Source organism: Lissotriton vulgaris, chromosome 2_1 (assembly GCF_964263255.1).
Source record: "Lissotriton vulgaris chromosome 2_1, aLisVul1.2, whole genome shotgun sequence".
Taxonomy (NCBI): domain Eukaryota; kingdom Metazoa; phylum Chordata; class Amphibia; order Caudata; family Salamandridae; genus Lissotriton; species Lissotriton vulgaris.
In genome coordinates this window covers 96,667,499-96,688,535 of record NC_141687.1, presented here as the reverse complement: position 1 = coordinate 96,688,535, position 21,037 = coordinate 96,667,499, and the positions used below count along the sequence as shown (strand labels likewise).

The window sequence follows — 21,037 nt, the reverse complement described above, 5'->3', positions numbered from 1 at the left end:
TTTTTCTATTTTGACTGACATTGCTGCAGAAGCAAGGAAGATAGCGTAGTTTGCCCAGGATCAACATTGTGCTCTAGTGAGAAAGTGGTACAAAAGGGGGTGGTGATGGATGGAGGATCTGAATCAATCAAACACTCACACCCAGTCAGAAGATCTGGGTTTAATCCATCACCGTTCTTTAGCCCACTCTGCCACCCCAGTTCAGACATGGCTATATGCAAATCAGTCTGACCCTGTGCCTCATGGGAACAGTCCAGCCCGAACTGCCAAGCCAAGTCTTCCCTGGACCGGAAACAAGCTTCCGAGGACCGGTTTCTGGCATTCCAGCCGTCTTCAGCCCGGGTTGCTTGAATCCAGTGGCAAAGTGAGCAAGGGACTCACGTCTGAGCATACCCTGCCACATTTATGGCGGCCAAAAGCGGTACAAAAGGGGGTGGTGATGGATGGAGGATCTGAATCAATCAAACACTCACACCCAGTCAGAAGATCTGGGTTTAATCCATCACCGTTCTTTAGCCCACTCTGCCACCCCAGTTCAGACATGGCTATATGCAAATCAGTCTGACCCTGTGCCTCATGGGAACAGTCCAGCCCGAACTGCCAAGCCATGTCTTCCCTGGACCGGAAACAAGCTTCCGAGGACCGGTTTCTGGCATTCCAGCCATCTTCAGCCCTGCTTGCTTGAATCCAGTGGCAAAGTGAGCAAGGGACTCACGCCTGAGCATACCCTGCCACACTTATGGTGGCCAAAAGCGGTACAAAAGGGGGTGGTGATGGACGGAGCATCTGAATCAATCAAACACTCACACCCAGTCAAAAGATCTGGGTTTAATCCATCACCCTTCTTTAGCCCACTCTGCCACCCCAGTTCAGACATGGCTATATGCAAATCAGTCTGACCCTGTGCCTCATGGGAACAGTCCAGCCCGAACTGCCAAGCCATGTCTTCCCTGGACCGGAAACAAGCTTCCGAGGACCGGTTTCTGGCATTCCATCCGTCTTCAGCCCTGCTTGCTTGAATCCAGTGGCAAAGTGAGCAAGGGACTCACGTCTGAGCATACCCTGCCACACTTATGGCGGCCAAAAGTGGTACAAAAGGGGGTGGTGATGGATGGAGGATCTGAATCAATTAAACACTCACACACAGTCAGAAGATCTGGGTTTAATCCATCACCGTTCTTTAGCCCACTCTGCCACCCCAGTTCAGACTTGGCTATATGCAAATCAGTCTGACCCTGTGCCTCATGGGAACTGTCCAGCCCGAACTGCCAAGCCATGTCTTCCCTGGACCGGAAGCAAGCTTCCAAGGACCAGTTTCTGGCATTCCAGCCGTCTTCAGCCCTGCTTACTTAAATCCAGTGGCAAAGTGAGCAAGGGACTCACGTCTGAGCATACCCTGCCACACTTATGGCGGCCAAAAGCGGTACAAAAGGGGGTGGTGATGGATGGAGGATCTGAATCAATCAAACACTCACACCCAGTCAGAAGATCTGGGTATAATCCATCACCGTTCTTTAGCCCACTCTGCCACCCCAGTTCAGACATGGCTATATGCAAATCAGTCTGACCCTGTGCCTCATGGGAACAGTCCAGCCCGAACAGCCAAGCCATGTCTTCCCTGGACCGGAAGCAAGCTTCCGAGGACCGGTTTCTGGCATTCCAGTAGTCTTCAGCCCTGCATGCTTGAATCCAGTGGCAAAGTGAGCAAGGGACTCACGTCTGAGCATACCCTGCCACATTTATGGCGGCCAAAAGCGGTACAAAAGGGGGTGGTGATGGATGGAGGATCTGAATCAATCAAACACTCACACCCAGTCAGAATATCTGGGTTTAATCCATCACCGTTCTTTAGCCCACTCTGCCACCCCAGTTCAGACATGGCTATATGCAAATCAGTCTGACCCTGTGCCTCATGGGAACAGTCCAGCCCAAACTGCCAAGCCATGTCTTCCCTGGACCGGAAGCAAGCTTCCGAAGACCGGTTTCTGGCATTCCAGCCGTCTTCAGCCCTGCTTGCTTGAATCCAGTGGCAAAGTGAGCAAGGGACTCACGTCTGAGCATACCCTGCCACACTTATGGCGGCCAAAAGCGGTACAAAAGGGGGTGGTGATGGATGGAGGATCTGAATCAATCAAACACTCACACCCAGTCAGAAGATCTGGGTTTAATCCATCACCGTTCTTTAGCCCACTCTGCCACCCCAGTTCAGGCATGGCTATATGCAAATCGGTCTGACCCTGTGGCTCATGGGAACAGTCCAGCCCGAACTCCCAAGCCATGTCTTCCCTGGACCGGAAGCAAGCTTCCGAGGACCGGTTTCTGGCATTCCAGCCGTCTTCAGCCCTGCTTGCTTGAATCCTGTGGCAAAGTGAGCAAGGGACTCACGTCTGAGCATACCCTGCCACACTTATGGCGGCCAAAAGCGGTACAAAAGGGGGTGGTGATGGATGGAGGATCTGAATCAGTCAAACACTCACACCCAGTCAGAAGCTCTGGGTTTAATCCATCACCGTTCTTTAGCCCACTCTGCCACCCCAGTTCAGACATGGCTATATGCAAATCAGTCTGACCCTGTGCCTCATGGGAACAGTCCAGCCCGAACTGCCAAGCCATGTCTTCCCTGGACCGGAAGCAAGCTTCCGAAGACCGGTTTCTGGCATTCCAGCCGTCTTCAGCCCTGCTTGCTTGAATCCAGTGGCAAAGTGAGCAAGGGACTCACGTCTGAGCATACCCTGCCTCAGCATACCCTGCCAGTGCAGGGTATCCAGTGGCAAAGTGAGCAAGGGACTCACGTCTGAGCATACCCTGCCAGTGCAGGGTATGCTCAGACGTGAGTCCCTTGCTCACTTTGCCACTGGATTCAAGCAAGCAGGGCTGAAGACGGCTGGAATGCCAGAAACCGGTCTTCGGAAGCTTGCTTCCGGTCCAGGGAAGACATGGCTTGGCAGTTCGGGCTGGACTGTTCCCATGATATAAACACAACAATGGTCCCTGGCAAGAAACTAGATAAGTGCCAATGAATATAGACTCAATCAGTACTATATTGGCGAAAACGTACCCAGCCGGGCAGAGGTTTTCAAAGTTTATATTTCAATCAAGAAAAATGTCAAACATATTAACACCTTCAACAAATCACGTAGGTGGGGCACAAGCCTGTACCCAACCACGAACATACATAGACAACAACATACACAAAGGGCTTGCAAGGCAAAACAAACAGTCTCTGTAAAATTCCCAATTGTGAACAGAGAATTACTTGTGGGTACCATTACATAATTATACATTGATAGTTCCAAACATATATGGTACACAGTGGGTCGACGACGTTTCGGACCCCCTTGCTAAATAATGGGGTCCATCATCAGGACAAAGCAATGGTTGCCTTTTTTAGTTTTAAGCCTCTTTAGCCTAAAGGGAAAATAAAATGAAAAAACAGGTCCATTACATTTAAATCACATGCTTAATGTGAGTGACATTGTGCCGTGACTTATAGACCCAGAACGCTAATATCCTGGTGGAGATAGCGTGTGACTTTGTTCCAGTGTCATGTGACAGAGTGTAGTCATACTGTTTAGCTGTGAGTGATTTTTCAATTCAGGTGAGAAACGACGCGGTGATGCTGGGCAATTTTGAGTGAAAATAATGTCAGGGTGGAGGAGGCTGCTATGTTATATTCAGGGTGCATCATGCTCAAATAAAAGAGTTTTGCAGTGGGTTGAATCGATCGATCAGCAGTGCTTCTATGTTAACAAGTGAAAAAACGGCGCTATGAGTCGCGGTGAGAGATACATAATTATCCAGATTTTAACGTGGTCAGGTGAAAATCGCGGCGCAATAAGGAAGTACGGGGGCTCACCAGAACAATACTGGGCAGGCTCAAATAAGAGCTGGAGGTTCGTTATATAGTTAGAATCCGGGGTGTGGGGTTCTTCTGGGAAACAAAGAGTTGTGCAGGGTTAGGGCGGAGAACAACTAATTCATTAATTTGGGCGTCAGTGCAAAGGGGGTAGGCTTACCGGGGGTTAATTACACGTATCAAGGGTCCAGGGGCGGAGGAGGATCGTTCCGCTTGTACCTGTATACAAAACATTACTTTAACCAAAGGAATCTAAAATAATTGGACAAAGGCATCATTCGGTAATTACCGAGTAGGGCTTACCTTGTGAGCCGGAAATTGCCGGGAGCGCCGGATCGCGCTGGGGTCCTGGAACCAGGGGGGGAGCCTACAGATAGAATTGGGGGGTTAGTCAGTAAGGGGCATTTGGGCAGGGTTACGCGCCAAATAGTAAAGGGATTATCCGGGGCTTACCGGATCAGTCGGCAATGCTTGACTTCCTGGTTCGTGAAGTCATGTGGGCGGATTACTTTTATCGCGCTCAGCCATTGGTTGGAAAAGGACCATAAGCATAAACGAAGGACCAGGCTGGTGGCCATTATGGGTGAGGGAATTTAGATTAGTTAAGAAGGTCCCATAGACATAAATGAAGGACCATGCGAGCAGCCATCTTGGGCGAAGGAAGTGAGATTAAAATGGGGTTAAAAACATCATAGAGAAAAGTGGCGCAGTGACATTAGTGAAGGTAGTGACTGTGAGATTTACAAATACATTAATTACATTAGAGTACATTGATTTTTGCATCAGTATTACGGCGAAGGCCAGAATGTGTTCAGTTCATTCAATTAGGTCTTATAGGATGTTAATTCCAGTTCATTCACATATTTCTTCAAAAATGAAGTCCATAATCAGATTAGTGTTGTCCAGTCCTCTTGTTGGTTTAGGCCCGAGTTCAGGCTATCAGTCCGTATTATCCATTTCAATTCCTCTTTATTGAGAAGGAGACTCAGATCACCTCCTCTTGGTGGCAGTGTCACTTGGTTTATAATGGTCCACCGGATATCATTTTCCGTGTGCTCTTTGGAGATGAAATGTTCAACCAAGGGAGCATTGGGGGTCTTACACCGTATTCTGCTCCTGTGCTGGGAAATCCGTAATTTAACTTTTTGCTTGGTTTGACCAACATAAAGGAGGTCACATGGACAAAGGATCGCATACACAACGTTGCAACTATTACAGTTTGTAAAAGTTTTCAGAACATTTTTGCATTCCTTATACACAAATTCTTTACTCTCAATAGTATACTCGCATACCACACATGTTCCACATTTCGCATGGCCCCTAAGCGGTATAGTGGTCCAATGGTCATTGATAGTTCTTTTTAGTGGGGCAGGGGAGGGTAAAGCTGCCCTCACTAAATGATCTTTAATGTTTTTATTCTTTCTGAAAGCAAACAATGGGCGTTCCCAGTTTAATTGACCTGAATTCAAAATGTGCCAATTATGTTTGATGGTTTTTGTAATTTTATTCGACACACTGGAAAATGTTGTGACACACACCAATTTATTAGTGGTCGGTTTGGGTTTAGTTGTCAAAAGGGTCTCACGTGGGCAATACCATGCTCGCTTCATGGAGTTTTTTATGAGGCGGCGCGGATAACCTCTTTGTCTCAATTTGGTGGCTAGGAGACCTGCTTCATGGAAATAACCCTCTTTATGGAAATTATTCCTGCGCAGCCTGAGAAATTGTGAATAAGGTAGACTATCTTTTAGGGCCCTCGGATGGCAGCTATCGTAGCTTAAGAGCGTGTTTTTCTCAGTGGGCTTATGATATAACGAGGTGTAGAGTAGGCCATTCTCGTGTTGGATAGTCAGGTCCAAAAAAGGGATAGAGGTCTTACTGTGAGTCAATGTGAATGTAAGCCCACTGCAATTGTTGTTAAGCCAATGTAATAGGGCTGGGAAGGCATTGGTGTCATTATCCCATATCATAAAGATATCGTCTATATAGCGTCTCCACGTACGAATACCTTGACGGAATGGGTTACTGTCAACCAGAATCGTGTGACACTCCAGCCAGTCCATGTAAAGAATAGCCAACGTGGGAGCAAAAATTGCTCCCATGGAGGTTCCACGGATCTGCTGGAAGTACTGATTATCATATACAAAGAAATTTTGTGTCAGGCAGATTTCAAGGAGCTGAATTATGAAAAGTGTAGGGACTCTATGAGGACGAGTTCTTTGATTAAGGATGGTTTCCATTACAAACAATGATTCTCTCTGGGGAATGTTTGTATATTGTGATTCAACATCAAGGGTGCAGAGGGTCTCAGTATTGTGGTTAAATGGAGAATTTTCAACAAGGTTGATCATGTGGGTGCTGTCTTTAATATAACAACGGGTTGTCGGGACAAAGTCCTTCAGAAAGAAATTTACATAATGGCCCAAAGGTTCCAAGACAGAGCCGCAACCCGATACAATGGGGCGTCCTGGGGGATGGTTGAGGTTTTTATGCACTTTGGGTAAAGTGTAAATTACTGGTGTTCTGGGATTAGGAGTGTTTAAAAAGTCGTATTCGTGTTTACTTAGGTATCCATTATCCAAAGCCTCATTTGTAATGGTTCTGATTTGTGCTTGGATTTCTTTGGTGGGATTTGTAGAGAGTCTACAGTAGTGATCTGTATTGGAAACTTGACGGAATAACTCACTTTTATAATTATCAATGTTTCCCAGAAGAACCCCACACCCCGGATTCTAACTATATAACGAACCTCCAGCTCTTATTTGAGCCTGCCCAGTATTGTTCTGGTGAGCCCCCGTACTTCCTTATTGCGCCGCGATTTTCACCTGACCACGTTAAAATCTGGATAATTATGTATCTCTCACCGCGACTCATAGCGCCGTTTTTTCACTTGTTAACATAGAAGCACTGCTGATCGATCGATTCAACCCACTGCAAAACTCTTTTATTTGAGCATGATGCACCCTGAATATAACATAGCAGCCTCCTCCACCCTGACATTATTTTCACTCAAAATTGCCCAGCATCACCGCGTCGTTTCTCACCTGAATTGAAAAATCACTCACAGCTAAACAGTATGACTACACTCTGTCACATGACACTGGAACAAAGTCACACGCTATCTCCACCAGGATATTAGCGTTCTGGGTCTATAAGTCACGGCACAATGTCACTCACATTAAGCATGTGATTTAAATGTAATGGACCTGTTTTTTCATTTTATTTTCCCTTTAGGCTAAAGAGGCTTAAAACTAAAAAAGGCAACCATTGCTTTGTCCTGATGATGGACCCCATTATTTAGCAAGGGGGTCCGAAACGTCGTCGACCCACTGTGTACCATATATGTTTGGAACTATCAATGTATAATTATGTAATGGTACCCACAAGTAATTCTCTGTTCACAATTGGAATTTTACAGAGACTGTTTGTTTTGCCTTGCAAGCCCTTTGTGTATGTTGTTGTCTATGTATGTTCGTGGTTGGGTACAGGCTTGTGCCCCACCTACGTGATTTGTTGAAGGTGTTAATATGTTTGACATTTTTCTTGATTGAAATATAAACTTTGAAAACCTCTGCCCGGCTGGGTACGTTTTCGCCAATATAGTACTGATTGAGTCTATATTCATTGGCACTTATCTAGTTTCTTGCCAGGGACCATTCTTGTGTTTATATGATAAGCTCCCCGAGGTCCCTCGCTGATACCAATTGGGGTCCCCTTGTTGTTTAAAATAGATATTTTGCGCAATCGCTTGATTGCAAGGGCTTTCTTGTTCCCTTCCACTTCACCTAAGTGGGTCCTCCCCTCCCTCCCTGCCCCCCACCACCCCCCTGTGGTTCACTGCTCACCGCACCTTGTTATGTCTAACGACGCCCCCCTCTATTCTTTAGAGTATATTAAAAAAATCTGTGAAGGCCCATCTCTTTTCACTGATCTAGAGGAATCCACAACGGTTGCAAGTACTAATCTCAGTGAGGATTTGGAGAAACAGAAAAAGAAATATGTCCGATTGGAACTCATGACTATTATGCTGACAGACTATTTAAGGTCCAATACAATTCCGCTAGGTCTCCAGGTTAGAAATATACCAGGTGTGTTCACTGACAACCCCAAGTACATTCAAGGATTTAGCAACATAGGGACTACTTGTTCCCGACACTGGCTAGTCCTAGGGATTGAAACCGCCTCCGAGGAACTCAAAAAACTAGATGAGATAATCAAAGATCTAGAGAAGCAAATATCCGAAAAAAACACCAACACTGAAGCTAAGAAACTCCTTGAGAAAATTGATAAAACAGTACAGGAGTTCCATAGAATAGAACAAAATAAAAAAGCCAACAAAGTAAAGAAGGATATTAAATCCTTCACCTCTGAACGGGCATACCCCTACCTTCAGAAGGATTTCTACACTAATCGGAATCTCAATCAAACCCAGTTTACACCCAGACCTTGGGGCCGCTATAATAGAAGAAACACAGTTGTTGGGTTCACAGACTCTTCAGCCGACTCTTCAGATAACTCAGACGGTGGGGAAGGCCCGAGTGGAGGCCCACAAAGACAACAGAATCATTTTTTACCCAGAGGCCAACAAGAACCCCCCAGGAGAGGCCGTGTAAAACAATAAGCACGATGGCAGAACCCTCCGGGAGAACGACAGACCCGGAACAGATTCTATCAATGGGGAGAGAGGCAGTAAATACAGAACTCACAATTCCTCTGTTCAACCTGTCTAGCCATACACTATCTTCTCATGAAATCTCTGTCCTTAGTAAGGGCTTATCTTTTGTCCCTACTACCTACCCTAATTTTCTTGATCTACAATCTGAACTCATGTCATTCTTTCGGAAAATTAGGCTACGCGCATACTTTGAACTCAACCCTTCTGACCCAAAACCGGTCTCTACACCCTTTAGACCACCTTCCAAATTTTCCCCCATGGCTGGGATGATTCCGAAGGAAATCCTTACCTTTGAGAAGGTGATTCTCAAAGAAACTACCGAATTGGCCAAATCTCACATCTTTGTCCCATATAATATCTCGGTAGATGAGAAATCAGCCATCTCTACCCTCAAGAATAACCACAATCTAATCGTTAAACCGGCTGATAAAGGCGGTGGAATTGTACTACAAGACATTGATAATTATAAAAGTGAGTTATTCCGTCAAGTTTCCAATACAGATCACTACTGTAGACTCTCTACAAATCCCACCAAAGAAATCCAAGCACAAATCAGAACCATTACAAATGAGGCTTTGGATAATGGATACCTAAGTAAACACGAATACGACTTTTTAAACACTCCTAATCCCAGAACACCAGTAATTTACACTTTACCCAAAGTGCATAAAAACCTCAACCATCCCCCAGGACGCCCCATTGTATCGGGTTGCGGCTCTGTCTTGGAACATTTGGGCCATTATGTAAATTTCTTTCTGAAGGACTTTGTCCCGACAACCCGTTGTTATATTAAAGACAGCACCCACATGATCAACCTTGTTGAAAATTCTCCATTTAACCACAATACTGAGACCCTCTGCACCCTTGATGTTGAATCACTATATACAAACATTCCCCAGAGAGAATCATTGTTTGTAATGGAAACCATCCTTAATCAAAGAACTCGTCCTCATAGAGTCCCTACACTTTTCATAATTCAGCTCCTTGAAATCTGCCTGACACAAAATTTCTTTGTATATGATAATCAGTACTTCCAGCAGATCCGTGGAACCTCCATGGGAGCAATTTTTGCTCCCACGTTGGCTATTCTTTACATGGACTGGCTGGAGTGTCACACGATTCTGGTTGACAGTAACCCATTCCGTCAAGGTATCCGTACGTGGAGACGCTATATAGACGATATCTTTATGATATGGGATAATGACACCGATGCCTTCCCAGCCCTATTACATTGGCTTAACAACAATTGCAGTGGGCTTACATTCACATTGACTCACAGTAAGACCTCTATCCCTTTTTTGGACCTGACTATCCAACACGAGAATGGCCTACTCTACACCTCGTTATATCATAAGCCCACTGAGAAAAACACGCTCTTAAGCTACGATAGCTGCCATCCGAGGGCCCTAAAAGATAGTCTACCTTATTCACAATTTCTCAGGCTGCGCAGGAATAATTTCCATAAAGAGGATTATTTCCATGAAGCAGGTCTCCTAGCCACCAAATTGAGACAAAGAGGTTATCCGCGCCGCCTCATAAAAAACTCCATGAAGCGAGCATGGTATTGCCCACGTGAGACCCTTTTGACAACTAAACCCAAACCGACCACTAATAAATTGGTGTGTGTCACAACATTTTCCAGTGTGTCGAATAAAATTACAAAAACCATCAAACATAATTGGCACATTTTGAATTCAGGTCAATTAAACTGGGAACGCCCATTGTTTGCTTTCAGAAAGAATAAAAACATTAAAGATCATTTAGTGAGGGCAGCTTTACCCTCCCCTGCCCCACTAAAAAGAACTATCAATGACCATTGGACCACTATACCGCTTAGGGGCCATGCGAAATGTGGAACATGTGTGGTATGCGAGTATACTATTGAGAGTAAAGAATTTGTGTATAAGGAATGCAAAAATGTTCTGAAAACTTTTACAAACTGTAATAGTTGCAACGTTGTGTATGCGATCCTTTGTCCATGTGACCTCCTTTATGTTGGTCAAACCAAGCAAAAAGTTAAATTACGGATTTCCCAGCACAGGAGCAGAATACGGTGTAAGACCCCCAATGCTCCCTTGGTTGAACATTTCATCTCCAAAGAGCACACGGAAAATGATATCCGGTGGACCATTATAAACCAAGTGACACTGCCACCAAGAGGAGGTGATCTGAGTCTCCTTCTCAATAAAGAGGAATTGAAATGGATAATACGGACTGATAGCCTGAACTCGGGCCTAAACCAACAAGAGGACTGGACAACACTAATCTGATTATGGACTTCATTTTTGAAGAAATATGTGAATGAACTGGAATTAACATCCTATAAGACCTAATTGAATGAACTGAACACATTCTGGCCTTCGCCGTAATACTGATGCAAAAATCAATGTACTCTAATGTAATTAATGTATTTGTAAATCTCACAGTCACTACCTTCACTAATGTCACTGCGCCACTTTTCTCTATGATGTTTTTAACCCCATTTTAATCTCACTTCCTTCGCCCAAGATGGCTGCTCGCATGGTCCTTCATTTATGTCTATGGGACCTTCTTAACTAATCTAAATTCCCTCACCCATAATGGCCACCAGCCTGGTCCTTCTTTTATGCTTATGGTCCTTTTCCAACCAATGGCTGAGCGCGATAAAAGTAATCCGCCCACATGACTTCACGAACCAGGAAGTCAAGCATTGCCGACTGATCCGGTAAGCCCCGGATAATCCCTTTACTATTTGGCGCGTAACCCTGCCCAAATGCCCCTTACTGACTAACCCCCCAATTCTATCTGTAGGCTCCCCCCCTGGTTCCAGGACCCCAGCGCGATCCGGCGCTCCCGGCAATTTCCGGCTCACAAGGTAAGCCCTACTCGGTAATTACCGAATGATGCCTTTGTCCAATTATTTTAGATTCCTTTGGTTAAAGTAATGTTTTGTATACAGGTACAAGCGGAACGATCCTCCTCCGCCCCTGGACCCTTGATACGTGTAATTAACCCCCGGTAAGCCTACCCCCTTTGCACTGACGCCCAAATTAATGAATTAGTTGTTCTCCACCCTAACCCTGCACAACTCTTTGTTTCCCAGAAGAACCCCACACCCCGGATTCTAACTATATAACGAACCTCCAGCTCTTATTTGAGCCTGCCCAGTATTGTTCTGGTGAGCCCCCGTACTTCCTTATTGCGCCGCGATTTTCACCTGACCACGTTAAAATCTGGATAATTATGTATCTCTCACCGCGACTCATAGCGCCGTTTTTTCACTTGTTAACATAGAAGCACTGCTGATCGATCGATTCAACCCACTGCAAAACTCTTTTATTTGAGCATGATGCACCCTGAATATAACATAGCAGCCTCCTCCACCCTGACATTATTTTCACTCAAAATTGCCCAGCATCACCGCGTCGTTTCTCACCTGAATTGAAAAATCACTCACAGCTAAACAGTATGACTACACTCTGTCACATGACACTGGAACAAAGTCACACGCTATCTCCACCAGGATATTAGCGTTCTGGGTCTATAAGTCACGGCACAATGTCACTCACATTAAGCATGTGATTTAAATGTAATGGACCTGTTTTTTCATTTTATTTTCCCTTTAGGCTAAAGAGGCTTAAAACTAAAAAAGGCAACCATTGCTTTGTCCTGATGATGGACCCCATTATTTAGCAAGGGGGTCCGAAACGTCGTCGACCCACTGTGTACCATATATGTTTGGAACTATCAATGTATAATTATGTAATGGTACCCACAAGTAATTCTCTGTTCACAATTGGAATTTTACAGAGACTGTTTGTTTTGCCTTGCAAGCCCTTTGTGTATGTTGTTGTCTATGTATGTTCGTGGTTGGGTACAGGCTTGTGCCCCACCTACGTGATTTGTTGAAGGTGTTAATATGTTTGACATTTTTCTTGATTGAAATATAAACTTTGAAAACCTCTGCCCGGCTGGGTACGTTTTCGCCAATATAGTACTGATTGAGTCTATATTCATTGGCACTTATCTAGTTTCTTGCCAGGGACCATTGTTGTGTTTATATGATAAGCTCCCCGAGGTCCCTCGCTGATACCAATTGGGGTCCCCTTGTTGTTTAAAATGGACTGTTCCCATGAGGCACAGGGTCAGACTGATTTGCATATAGCCATGTCTGAACTGGGGTGGCAGAGTGGGCTAAAGAACGGTGATGGATTAAACCCAGATCTTTTGACTGGGTGTTAGTGTTTGATTGATTCAGATGCTCCGTCCATCACCACCCCCTTTTGTACCGCTAGTGAGAAAGTGACTGAACTCAGGAGTACAAGATTCAAGGCTGACACATTTCCATTGCAACAAACACATTATTTTCTTTTAAAAATCTAGAGTGGTACAAAGCTACACTTGCATATGTACCCTGAAATCTTGGAGGTGTGGATCCAAATCTCTCATCCACGTATTAGGAACAGCATAAAAGAATAGTTAAGAGAAAGTTAGCAGGTCACTTCCTAAGTGGATCCTAGAGTGCCTCTGTGGTAGGTAAGAGGCACTAGAAGGGTGAAAGGAGAAGTTGTTACGAATTTTTAATTAGGAGAATGTATTAAGTCTGGGCCTTCTGTCCCTGTTGCAGATTTCAAAATCTTAGTATGCTCGACTAATTTTCTAGGACATCTCACAAGTAACACTTCACTTAAAATATGGGACAGTGGACCAAGTTCCAGGATCCCAGTACAGTCTTGGATGCTTCCTCTTCTGTTCTCTGTTACCTTCCTCCAGACACATGGATAACAATCAGCTATATACTCAGGGGCTAATTTTCAAGTCCTGTGCATGGCCGGAGCGTCATTGTTTTGATGATCCAGTGGCACAGAGTGCAGAGCCATATCTAAGAGGCAATGGAAAGCCACTCTGCATGACTTTTCATTGCCTCATAGATATGGTCTAGGCAGAGCCTCACACTGTGTCAGGGAGGCATCCCAGGGGCGTTGCGATGGGTGTTCCTGCTCAACACCCATGGTATTTGACATATTCCCAGACTTACAATAAAGCTTACATCTGGGAATGCATCAACACTGTGTGCCTCCCCAGGGGAGGCATAATGATTGTTTCTGTGCAGGAAGGTGCCCCTTACTGCACAGAAACAACCGGATTTCAACACAGATACTGTTGCGCCATGGTGCAAGGGTAATTACGGTGGCACCAGGCACCAATTTGTGCGCCAGGACAGTGAAAGAGGACATAAATGCTTCGTATTTCTGCCCTTTTCTTTTGAAATAGGGCAGTGCAGGAAAGTGATGTGCAGAACTGCCCCGCCTCAAAATCTAGTAAATGAGGCCCTCATACTCTCCTAAGAGCATAGAAACCATCAGGCTCAGCAGAGATGAAAATAAAGAAACAATCCTTCAATAATCTCACTTGTGGTCCCCAGTCCGCACACGTAGAGGCACTTTTTTATTATTCAGTGACTTTCTAACAATTTTTGTGGCAAATCGCCCTAACCACAAGGATCCAGCAACACTGAGATACAATTGATTTGTGTTCGAAAGTAGCTGTATAGTAAGACAAAAGTACTGTTTTGGGCTACTTTGCTCTACTATGTATTCGAGGCCCAATCTTTGGGTGGTACATGGGCGTTCCCATGCAAATACCCATGGATTTTGCCACACGGCGCTATCTACTAAAAAAGGTACACAGCGCATTACCCCAAAAATAAATGCCTACTAGGGGCAGACGTAAAGTCCGTAAATAGATTTCTTTCTCAAAACATTTCAAAACATGCTAGTGAGCTGAACTGCTCAGTGCACACACGTGGGAAAGGTGTTAAGCTATATCTAAGTCATTAGTACAGAAAGGTTATTCTTCCTGTAGAAAAACCTATGCATGAGATCACGCACACAGCATTACACAATTGTGCAAGAGTGTATGCACTGGTGCAAGGCAGCCTAATGCAGCCATTAGGGGATAGAGAGAAACAGCACAATATCTTTGTAGATATTCTACTGTTCTGATCGCTTGCTTTGCCACAACACAGCAACTTTTGATGCTGCACTGTGTTGAGAGAAATGGCAGAACATCTGCCTTGAGGAGTTATAAGTGTTACCACCCCCCATAATGGGGGTTAAGGCATCAGGCATTTTCTGCAGTTTAGACAGCCAGAGATATATTAGGTTTCACATGTCAAAGCTTTAGAAAATGATTAATGATCAAGAGTAAGCGTTACTAGGTCTCAATTTGGGCTCTTAAGTACTCCATGTGAGGAATCCTTACCTGTATCAAGTGGTAATATTCCTGAAAAAAATAACAAAACATTGTATTAGTAAAATCTGAGGGCTCTTCAGCAGGGCCAGTACAATGAGTGCTGCCACCCCAGAAAGTAACTGCTTGTAATCCCCCCTCCCCCCACTTCTTTTTGTATTCTGACAAGCTGGCGGTCCCCACCCTTGGAGGTCTTGGTGTGCTTCTGCCAGTCCTATGCTGCTGAATGGGACCTGCTTATCTGCAATCCATGTTGCATCATAATTCAGTGCCTGCATTGGAAACAGTTCTGAGTCTTCAGGTGCTTTCAACACACTGTCCAGGGATTCACAGGCAGATGGAGCATGCAGTGCTGTGGTGCAGCATGCACTAATTACCACCTCTCTGTGTTGTGGGGGAGCATGCTCTGCTTACCACCTCTTTGTGCTGTGGTGAAACATGCTCCGATTACCACCTCTTTGTGCTGTGGTGTGATTCCATTGCAGTGATGTCATGTAGGTCTTAGTGAAACCAATATTTCAGTGGCCACTGTTTTATGTCCTGTATCCCTGGCGTAAAACACTAGACAAGATTCTCTGAGCCATGCAAGGTCCAATTTGCTTTGCCCGGCTTGACCTGACATACTGGAAATATAACACCAGCAGCAAGCAGTCGATGATAAGAGCCAAGTGTAAAACTGTCCTGTGATGAAGCATGCCACTACATAGTGAGTGAGGGCAACCATACATTTTTGGGGGATTTTCCAGTAAGTCTTTTCTCACTTTCTTTTTTGTTTTCCTTTTTTATTGACCCATTTTTAGCCAATTTTTTACAGCTTTTTAAGATAAGAGTAGGGATTTGTCCTTTCCTTGTAGTGAGGTCAATAGTCTAGTGGGGAGAGCGAGGGAAGGCACACTCTCTAGTCCCTCCCTATTTGTGTGTATATAAAACTGTACCTAAACTGATTTGGTAATTTAAAAAACAATATATTGAGAGTGTTTAGTAAAGTGCTTTAGTGGGAGTTAGTATTTTGAGCATGGATTGGAACAAAAACAACCAGAAAATGTTAACTACGAGTAAAAAAGAAGGAAAAAGGAAACTTACAACATTAACAGTAAACACATTTTGAAAAAAGATTAAAAATCCATAAAAAACACAATACAACATTTTAATGTCACCTTCCCCCTCGTCCCACCTCAATCCAGTATGTGTCCTGGGAGCTAACAAAGACCTTTTGAGCCAGAGACAAGATTCATTGTGCTAATTATATGAAAACAATAAGTGGCACTTAGCTTACCAGGGTGGAAATGGTAGCAACAGGCCAGCAACAAGAATTGTGACGCTTATACCATTTGATATGGGCACAAATAAAGTGCCTCATCGCATGGGCCAACCAGGCAAAAGGAAAGGGACAGTTCAGAAGCAGTGAAATAGCTCTGGGGCAGTGCAATGCTAATTCGGCCATTCTATTTGTGTTCGAAAGTAGCAATATAGTAAGACAAAATACTGTTTTATACTACGTTGGACTATTTTGTATTCGTGGGCCATTCCTTGGGTGGTGCATGGACGGTCTCATGCAAACACCCATGGTTTTTGCCACAAGGCGCTATCTACTATAAAATGTAGGCAGCGCACTACCCCAAAAATAAATGTCTCTCAGAGGCAGACATAAAATATGTGAACAGTTTTCATTTCTTAAAACCTTTCCAAACGTGCAATGGGCGCTGAACTTCTCAGCACACATACAAGGCGGGAAAAGTAATAAGCTAAATCTAAGCATAGTAATTAGTGCAGAAAGGTTATCCTTCCATTATAAAAACCCATGCTTGAGGTCAGGCACACAGCCCTACCCAATGGTGCCAGAGTGTAAGCACTGGCCAAGGAAGCCTAATGCGGCCAGTATGGGATCGAGGAAACAGCACCACATCTTTGTAGATATTCTGCTGTTCTGATGGCTCCCTTTGATGGAACACTGCAACTTTTGTTGCTGCACTGTGTTGAGAGTAAGTAAGTAAAGCTGATGTGAGAAGTTATAAGTGTTACCACCGCCCATAATGAGTGTCAAGGCATCAGGCATTTTTTGCAGTCCATACAGTCAGAGCTATACTAGATTTCACATGTCAAAGCTTTTGAAACAGATTAATGATCCAGAGTAAGCGTTACTAGTTCTCACTGTGGGCTCTTAAGTACTCCATGCAAGGAATCCTTACCTTCATCGAACAATATTGGTTCTGCAAAAATAACAAAACATTGTATTAGTACAATCTGAGGACTCTTCAGCAGGGCCAATACAATGAGTGCTGCCCCTCCCCCCCAGAAAGTAACAGCTTGTAATCCCCCCTCCCCCCACTTCTTTTTGTATTCTGACAAGCTGTCGGTCCCCACCCTTGGGGGCCTTGGTGTGCTTCTGCAAGTCCTATGCTGCTGAACAGGACCTGCGTATCTGCAATCCTTGTTGCATCATAATTCAGTACCTGCATTGGAAACAGTTGTGAGTCTTCAGGTGCTTTCAACACACTGTCCAGGGATTCACAGGCAGATGGAGCATGCAGTGCTGTGGTGGAAAAGGCTCTGATTACCACCTCTTTGTGCTGTGGTGGAGCATGCTCTGATTACCACCTCTTTGTGCTGTGGTGGAGCATGCTCTGATAATCCCCTCTTTGTGTTGTGGTGGAGCATGCTCTGATAAACCCCTCTTTGTGCTGTGGTACAGCATGCACTAATTACCACCTCTTTGTGCTGTGGTGAAGCATGCTCTGATAACCACCTCTTTGTGCTGTGGTGGAGCATGCTCTGATAAACCCCTCTTTGTGCTGTGGTACAGCATGCACTAATTACCACCTCTTTGTGCTGTGGTGAAGCATGCTCTGATAACCACCTCTTTGTGCTGTGGTGGAGCATGCTCTGATAACCACCTCTTTGTGTTGTGGTGGAGCATGCTCTGATAACCCCCTCTTTGTATTGTGGTGGGGAATGCTCTGATATCCCCCTCTTTGTGTTGTGGTGGAGCATGCTCTGATAATCCCCTCTTTGTGTTGTGGTGGAGCATGCTCTGATAAACCCCTCTTTGTGTTGTGGTGGAGCATGCTCTGATATCCCCCTCTTTGTGTTGTGGTGGAGCATGCTCTGATAACCCCCTCTTTGTATTGTGGTGGGGAATGCTCTGATATCCCCCTCTTTGTGTTGTGGTGGAGCATGCTCTGATAACCCCCTCTTTGTGTTGTGGTGGAGCATGCTCTGATAACCACCTCTTTGTGCTGTGGTGGAGCATGCTCTGATATCCCCCTCTTTGTGTTGTGGTGGAGCATGCTCTGATAACCCCCTCTTTGTGTTGTGGTGGTGCATGCTCTGATATCCCCCTCTTTGTGTTGTGGTGGAGCATGCTCTGATAACCACCTCTTTGTGCTGTGGTGGAGCATGCTCTGATAACCCCCTCTTTGTATTGTGGTGGGGAATGCTCTGATATCCCCCTCTTTGTGTTGTGGTGGAGCATGCTCTGATATCCCCCTCTTTGTGTTGTGGTGGAGCATGCTCTGATAACCCCCTCTTTGTATTGTGGTGGAGAATGCTCTGATAACCACCTCTTTGTGCTGTGGTGGAGCATGCTCTGATTACCACCCCTTTGTGCTGTGGTGGAGCATGCTCTGATTACCACCTCTTTGTGTTGTGGTGGAGCATGCTCTGATTACCACCTCTTTGTGTTGTGGTGGTGCATGCACTAATTACCACCTCTTTGTGTTGTGGTGGAGCATGCTCTGATTACCACCCCTTTGTGCTGTGGTGGAGCATGCTCTGATTACCACCCCTTTGTGCTGTGGTGGAGCATGCTCTGATTACCACCTCTTTGTGTTGTGGTGGTGCATGCACTAATTACCACCTCTTTGTGTTGTGGTGGAGCATGCTCTGATTACCACCCCTTTGTGCTGTGGTGGAGCATGCTCTGATTACCACCCCTTTGTGCTGTGGTGGAGCATGCTCTGATTACCACCTCTTTGTGCTGTGGTGGAGCATGCTCTGATTACCACCTCTTTGTGTTGTGGTGGTGCATGCACTAATTACCACCTCTTTGTGTTGTGGTGGAGCATGCTCTGATTACCACCCCTTTGTGCTGTGGTGGAGCATGCTCTGATTACCACCCCTTTGTGCTGTGGTGGAGCATGCTCTGATTACCACCCCTTTGTGCTGTGGTGGAGCATGCTCTGATAAACCCCTCTTTGTGTTGTGGTGTGATTCCATTGTGCAGTGATGTCATGCTGGTCTTAGTGCTACCAATATTGTACTGGCCAGCGCTGTATGTCCTCTGTCCAGGGCATACAATCTTAGGCAAGATTTACTGAGTGACTGAAGGTCTAATTTGCTTTGCCTGGCTTGACATGACATACTGGAAATCTAGCACCAGCAGCAAGCAGTCGGTGAAAAGAGCCAAGTGTAAAACTGCACTTAACCTGATTTGGTCATTTAAAAATAAATATATTTAGAGTGTTTAGCACAGTGATTTAGTGTGAGTTAATATTTTGAGCATGCACTGGAACAAAAAAAAACAGAGAACATTAACTACAAGTTAAAACGAAGGTAAATGGAAACCTAAATCATTAAGAAAAAACACATTTTAACAAATCATTAAAATAACCTTAAATCGACACAAAACCACGTTACTGTAACAATAAAAACACTGTGTAATGTACGCATTTTATTTTACAAGTTATGATTTTCATGCACATAAGTTTTGCATGCTTGTCACAGATGCATTAACTCTCCAAGTCTGGCATTTATTTTCGTGGTTAAATTCAGAAAAATGAAATCAGAAAACAGATTAGTACCTATGTACATTTGTAAAAAAACAGAAACGAGTGGAAGCACGCAGCCATTCTAGTAGCGGATGCAACAGCCCAAATGATGAGTAACAACTTCATTATTTTCTCCACTTAGTCAACAATCATTTTGCATAAATAACAATTTTATGAACAACAGAAAACGATGGATAAATGCAGGTTGAAATGTTATAGGACAAAAACAAACTTTCACAAACCCTTTGAAACTCTCTGGACCTAAGTCCTTAGCCCACATCTTTACTCACAACTTGTTCCCTGAAGAAACATATACATATTCACCTCTACCGCTTAATATTTATTTATTACATTCTATTGCATTTGATTCTTATGTTTTTCGTAAAGCGGCTTGATCCATTTTAATGCACAAGCGCTATATGAAAATGCTCTATAAATAAATAAAGGGCATTGTAATGCGCTGTTTTCTAACCTCCATGTGTGACAGTCAGATAGGCAACGAGCAGGACGACGGACTTCATTATGGCCTCTGCTGTGTTCAAACACAAGGGATTCTCTGCGTGGTGAGTGCCGGTGTGTCTGTCTAGCACCCTTCACCTGTCTTAAATAGAAAACCCTGAGTACTATGGCCAATGGAGCAGCACAGTCAAAGGATTTTTTTAAATTCATACCTGGGATAGGGCTTATGCAAGTCTTTTTGTTTTGTAGCCAATGTTTGAAGAACATGAAACAAAGATTCCCAGAATATGTAATTCACATGATCTCGCCAGGGACTACTGCCAAATAAGGCCTAGGTGTGCGTCACTGCTTCTCGATCCAGATATTTGTTTTGCCTCTTAGCGGATAGAGAGATTCAGAGATACTTTAATTAAACTTCTATTTGCTAGAAGTAGAGTACTCAGCAATGCACTCTTGTCTTTTGGTGAGATTCAATATCGGAAGGTGGCATGCACCAGTCAACCAGATCTCCGAGGCATGAAGGCCTAGATTTATAACGAGTGTGTATTAGGTTTGCGTTCCTATTTTGACGTGTTTGATTTGATTTAAAAATGTATAAAGCGCAACGAATGCTAAAAAAATCGACGTCAGAGCAAAATGCATTTGTTTTAAATATCTGTTTGAAAAAAAACAGGTTTTGAAAGATTTTCTGAACATAATGAGATTTGGACTACTTTTGATCGTGATGGGCAGGCTGTTCCAGAGTTTGGTCGCTCTTACAAGGAAACATCTGCCACCCCAACGAACTTGTTTGAATCTGGGTGCTTGCAGCAACTTGTGACTGACCAATCTAAGATTCGTGTTTGGCTTAGATTTACAAACCAACGCAAGATGTACAAACCAACGCAAAACAAGATTTGCGTTGGTTTGTAAGCAATGCAATGTAGCACATTGGGCTGTCTTGCCAAACTTTGTATCAAGGGGGCTTCCCTTGGATGGTGCATGAAGGTTTCCAAACACATTTTGATGCAAATCCCTATCTACAAAGAATCGTTGCCAGTGACTTGCATC

General features: G+C 44.4%; 1 protein-coding gene and 2 long non-coding RNA genes across 3 annotated transcripts in view; 1 reads left to right on the top strand and 2 right to left on the bottom strand.

The window, feature by feature from the left end:
• The window catches only part of LOC147729642 (uncharacterized), a 117,618-nt gene extending 97,493 nt beyond the window's left edge, over positions 1-20,125 (bottom strand). The window contains exons 1-3 of the mRNA XM_086958474.1: positions 20,001-20,125; positions 16,952-16,972; positions 14,775-14,795 (exon numbers count right to left, since the gene is read on the bottom strand). Of these exons, the coding sequence (XP_086814600.1) occupies positions 14,775-14,795; positions 16,952-16,972; positions 20,001-20,049 (91 nt within the window). The 5' untranslated portion in view covers positions 20,050-20,125. The remainder of the gene's footprint in view (positions 1-14,774; positions 14,796-16,951; positions 16,973-20,000) is intronic.
• Positions 3,257-4,224, bottom strand: LOC147729644 (uncharacterized). Its single transcript, XR_015308554.1, has 4 exons — positions 4,160-4,224; positions 4,017-4,075; positions 3,857-3,931; positions 3,257-3,408 (listed from the first exon to the last, which is right to left on the bottom strand). It is a non-coding gene; the product is annotated as an uncharacterized LOC147729644 (long non-coding RNA).
• Positions 11,321-12,416, top strand: LOC147729643 (uncharacterized). The gene is made up of 4 exons (XR_015308553.1): positions 11,321-11,385; positions 11,470-11,528; positions 11,614-11,688; positions 12,137-12,416. It is a non-coding gene; the product is annotated as an uncharacterized LOC147729643 (long non-coding RNA).
• Positions 20,126-21,037: the final 912 nt, after the last annotated feature.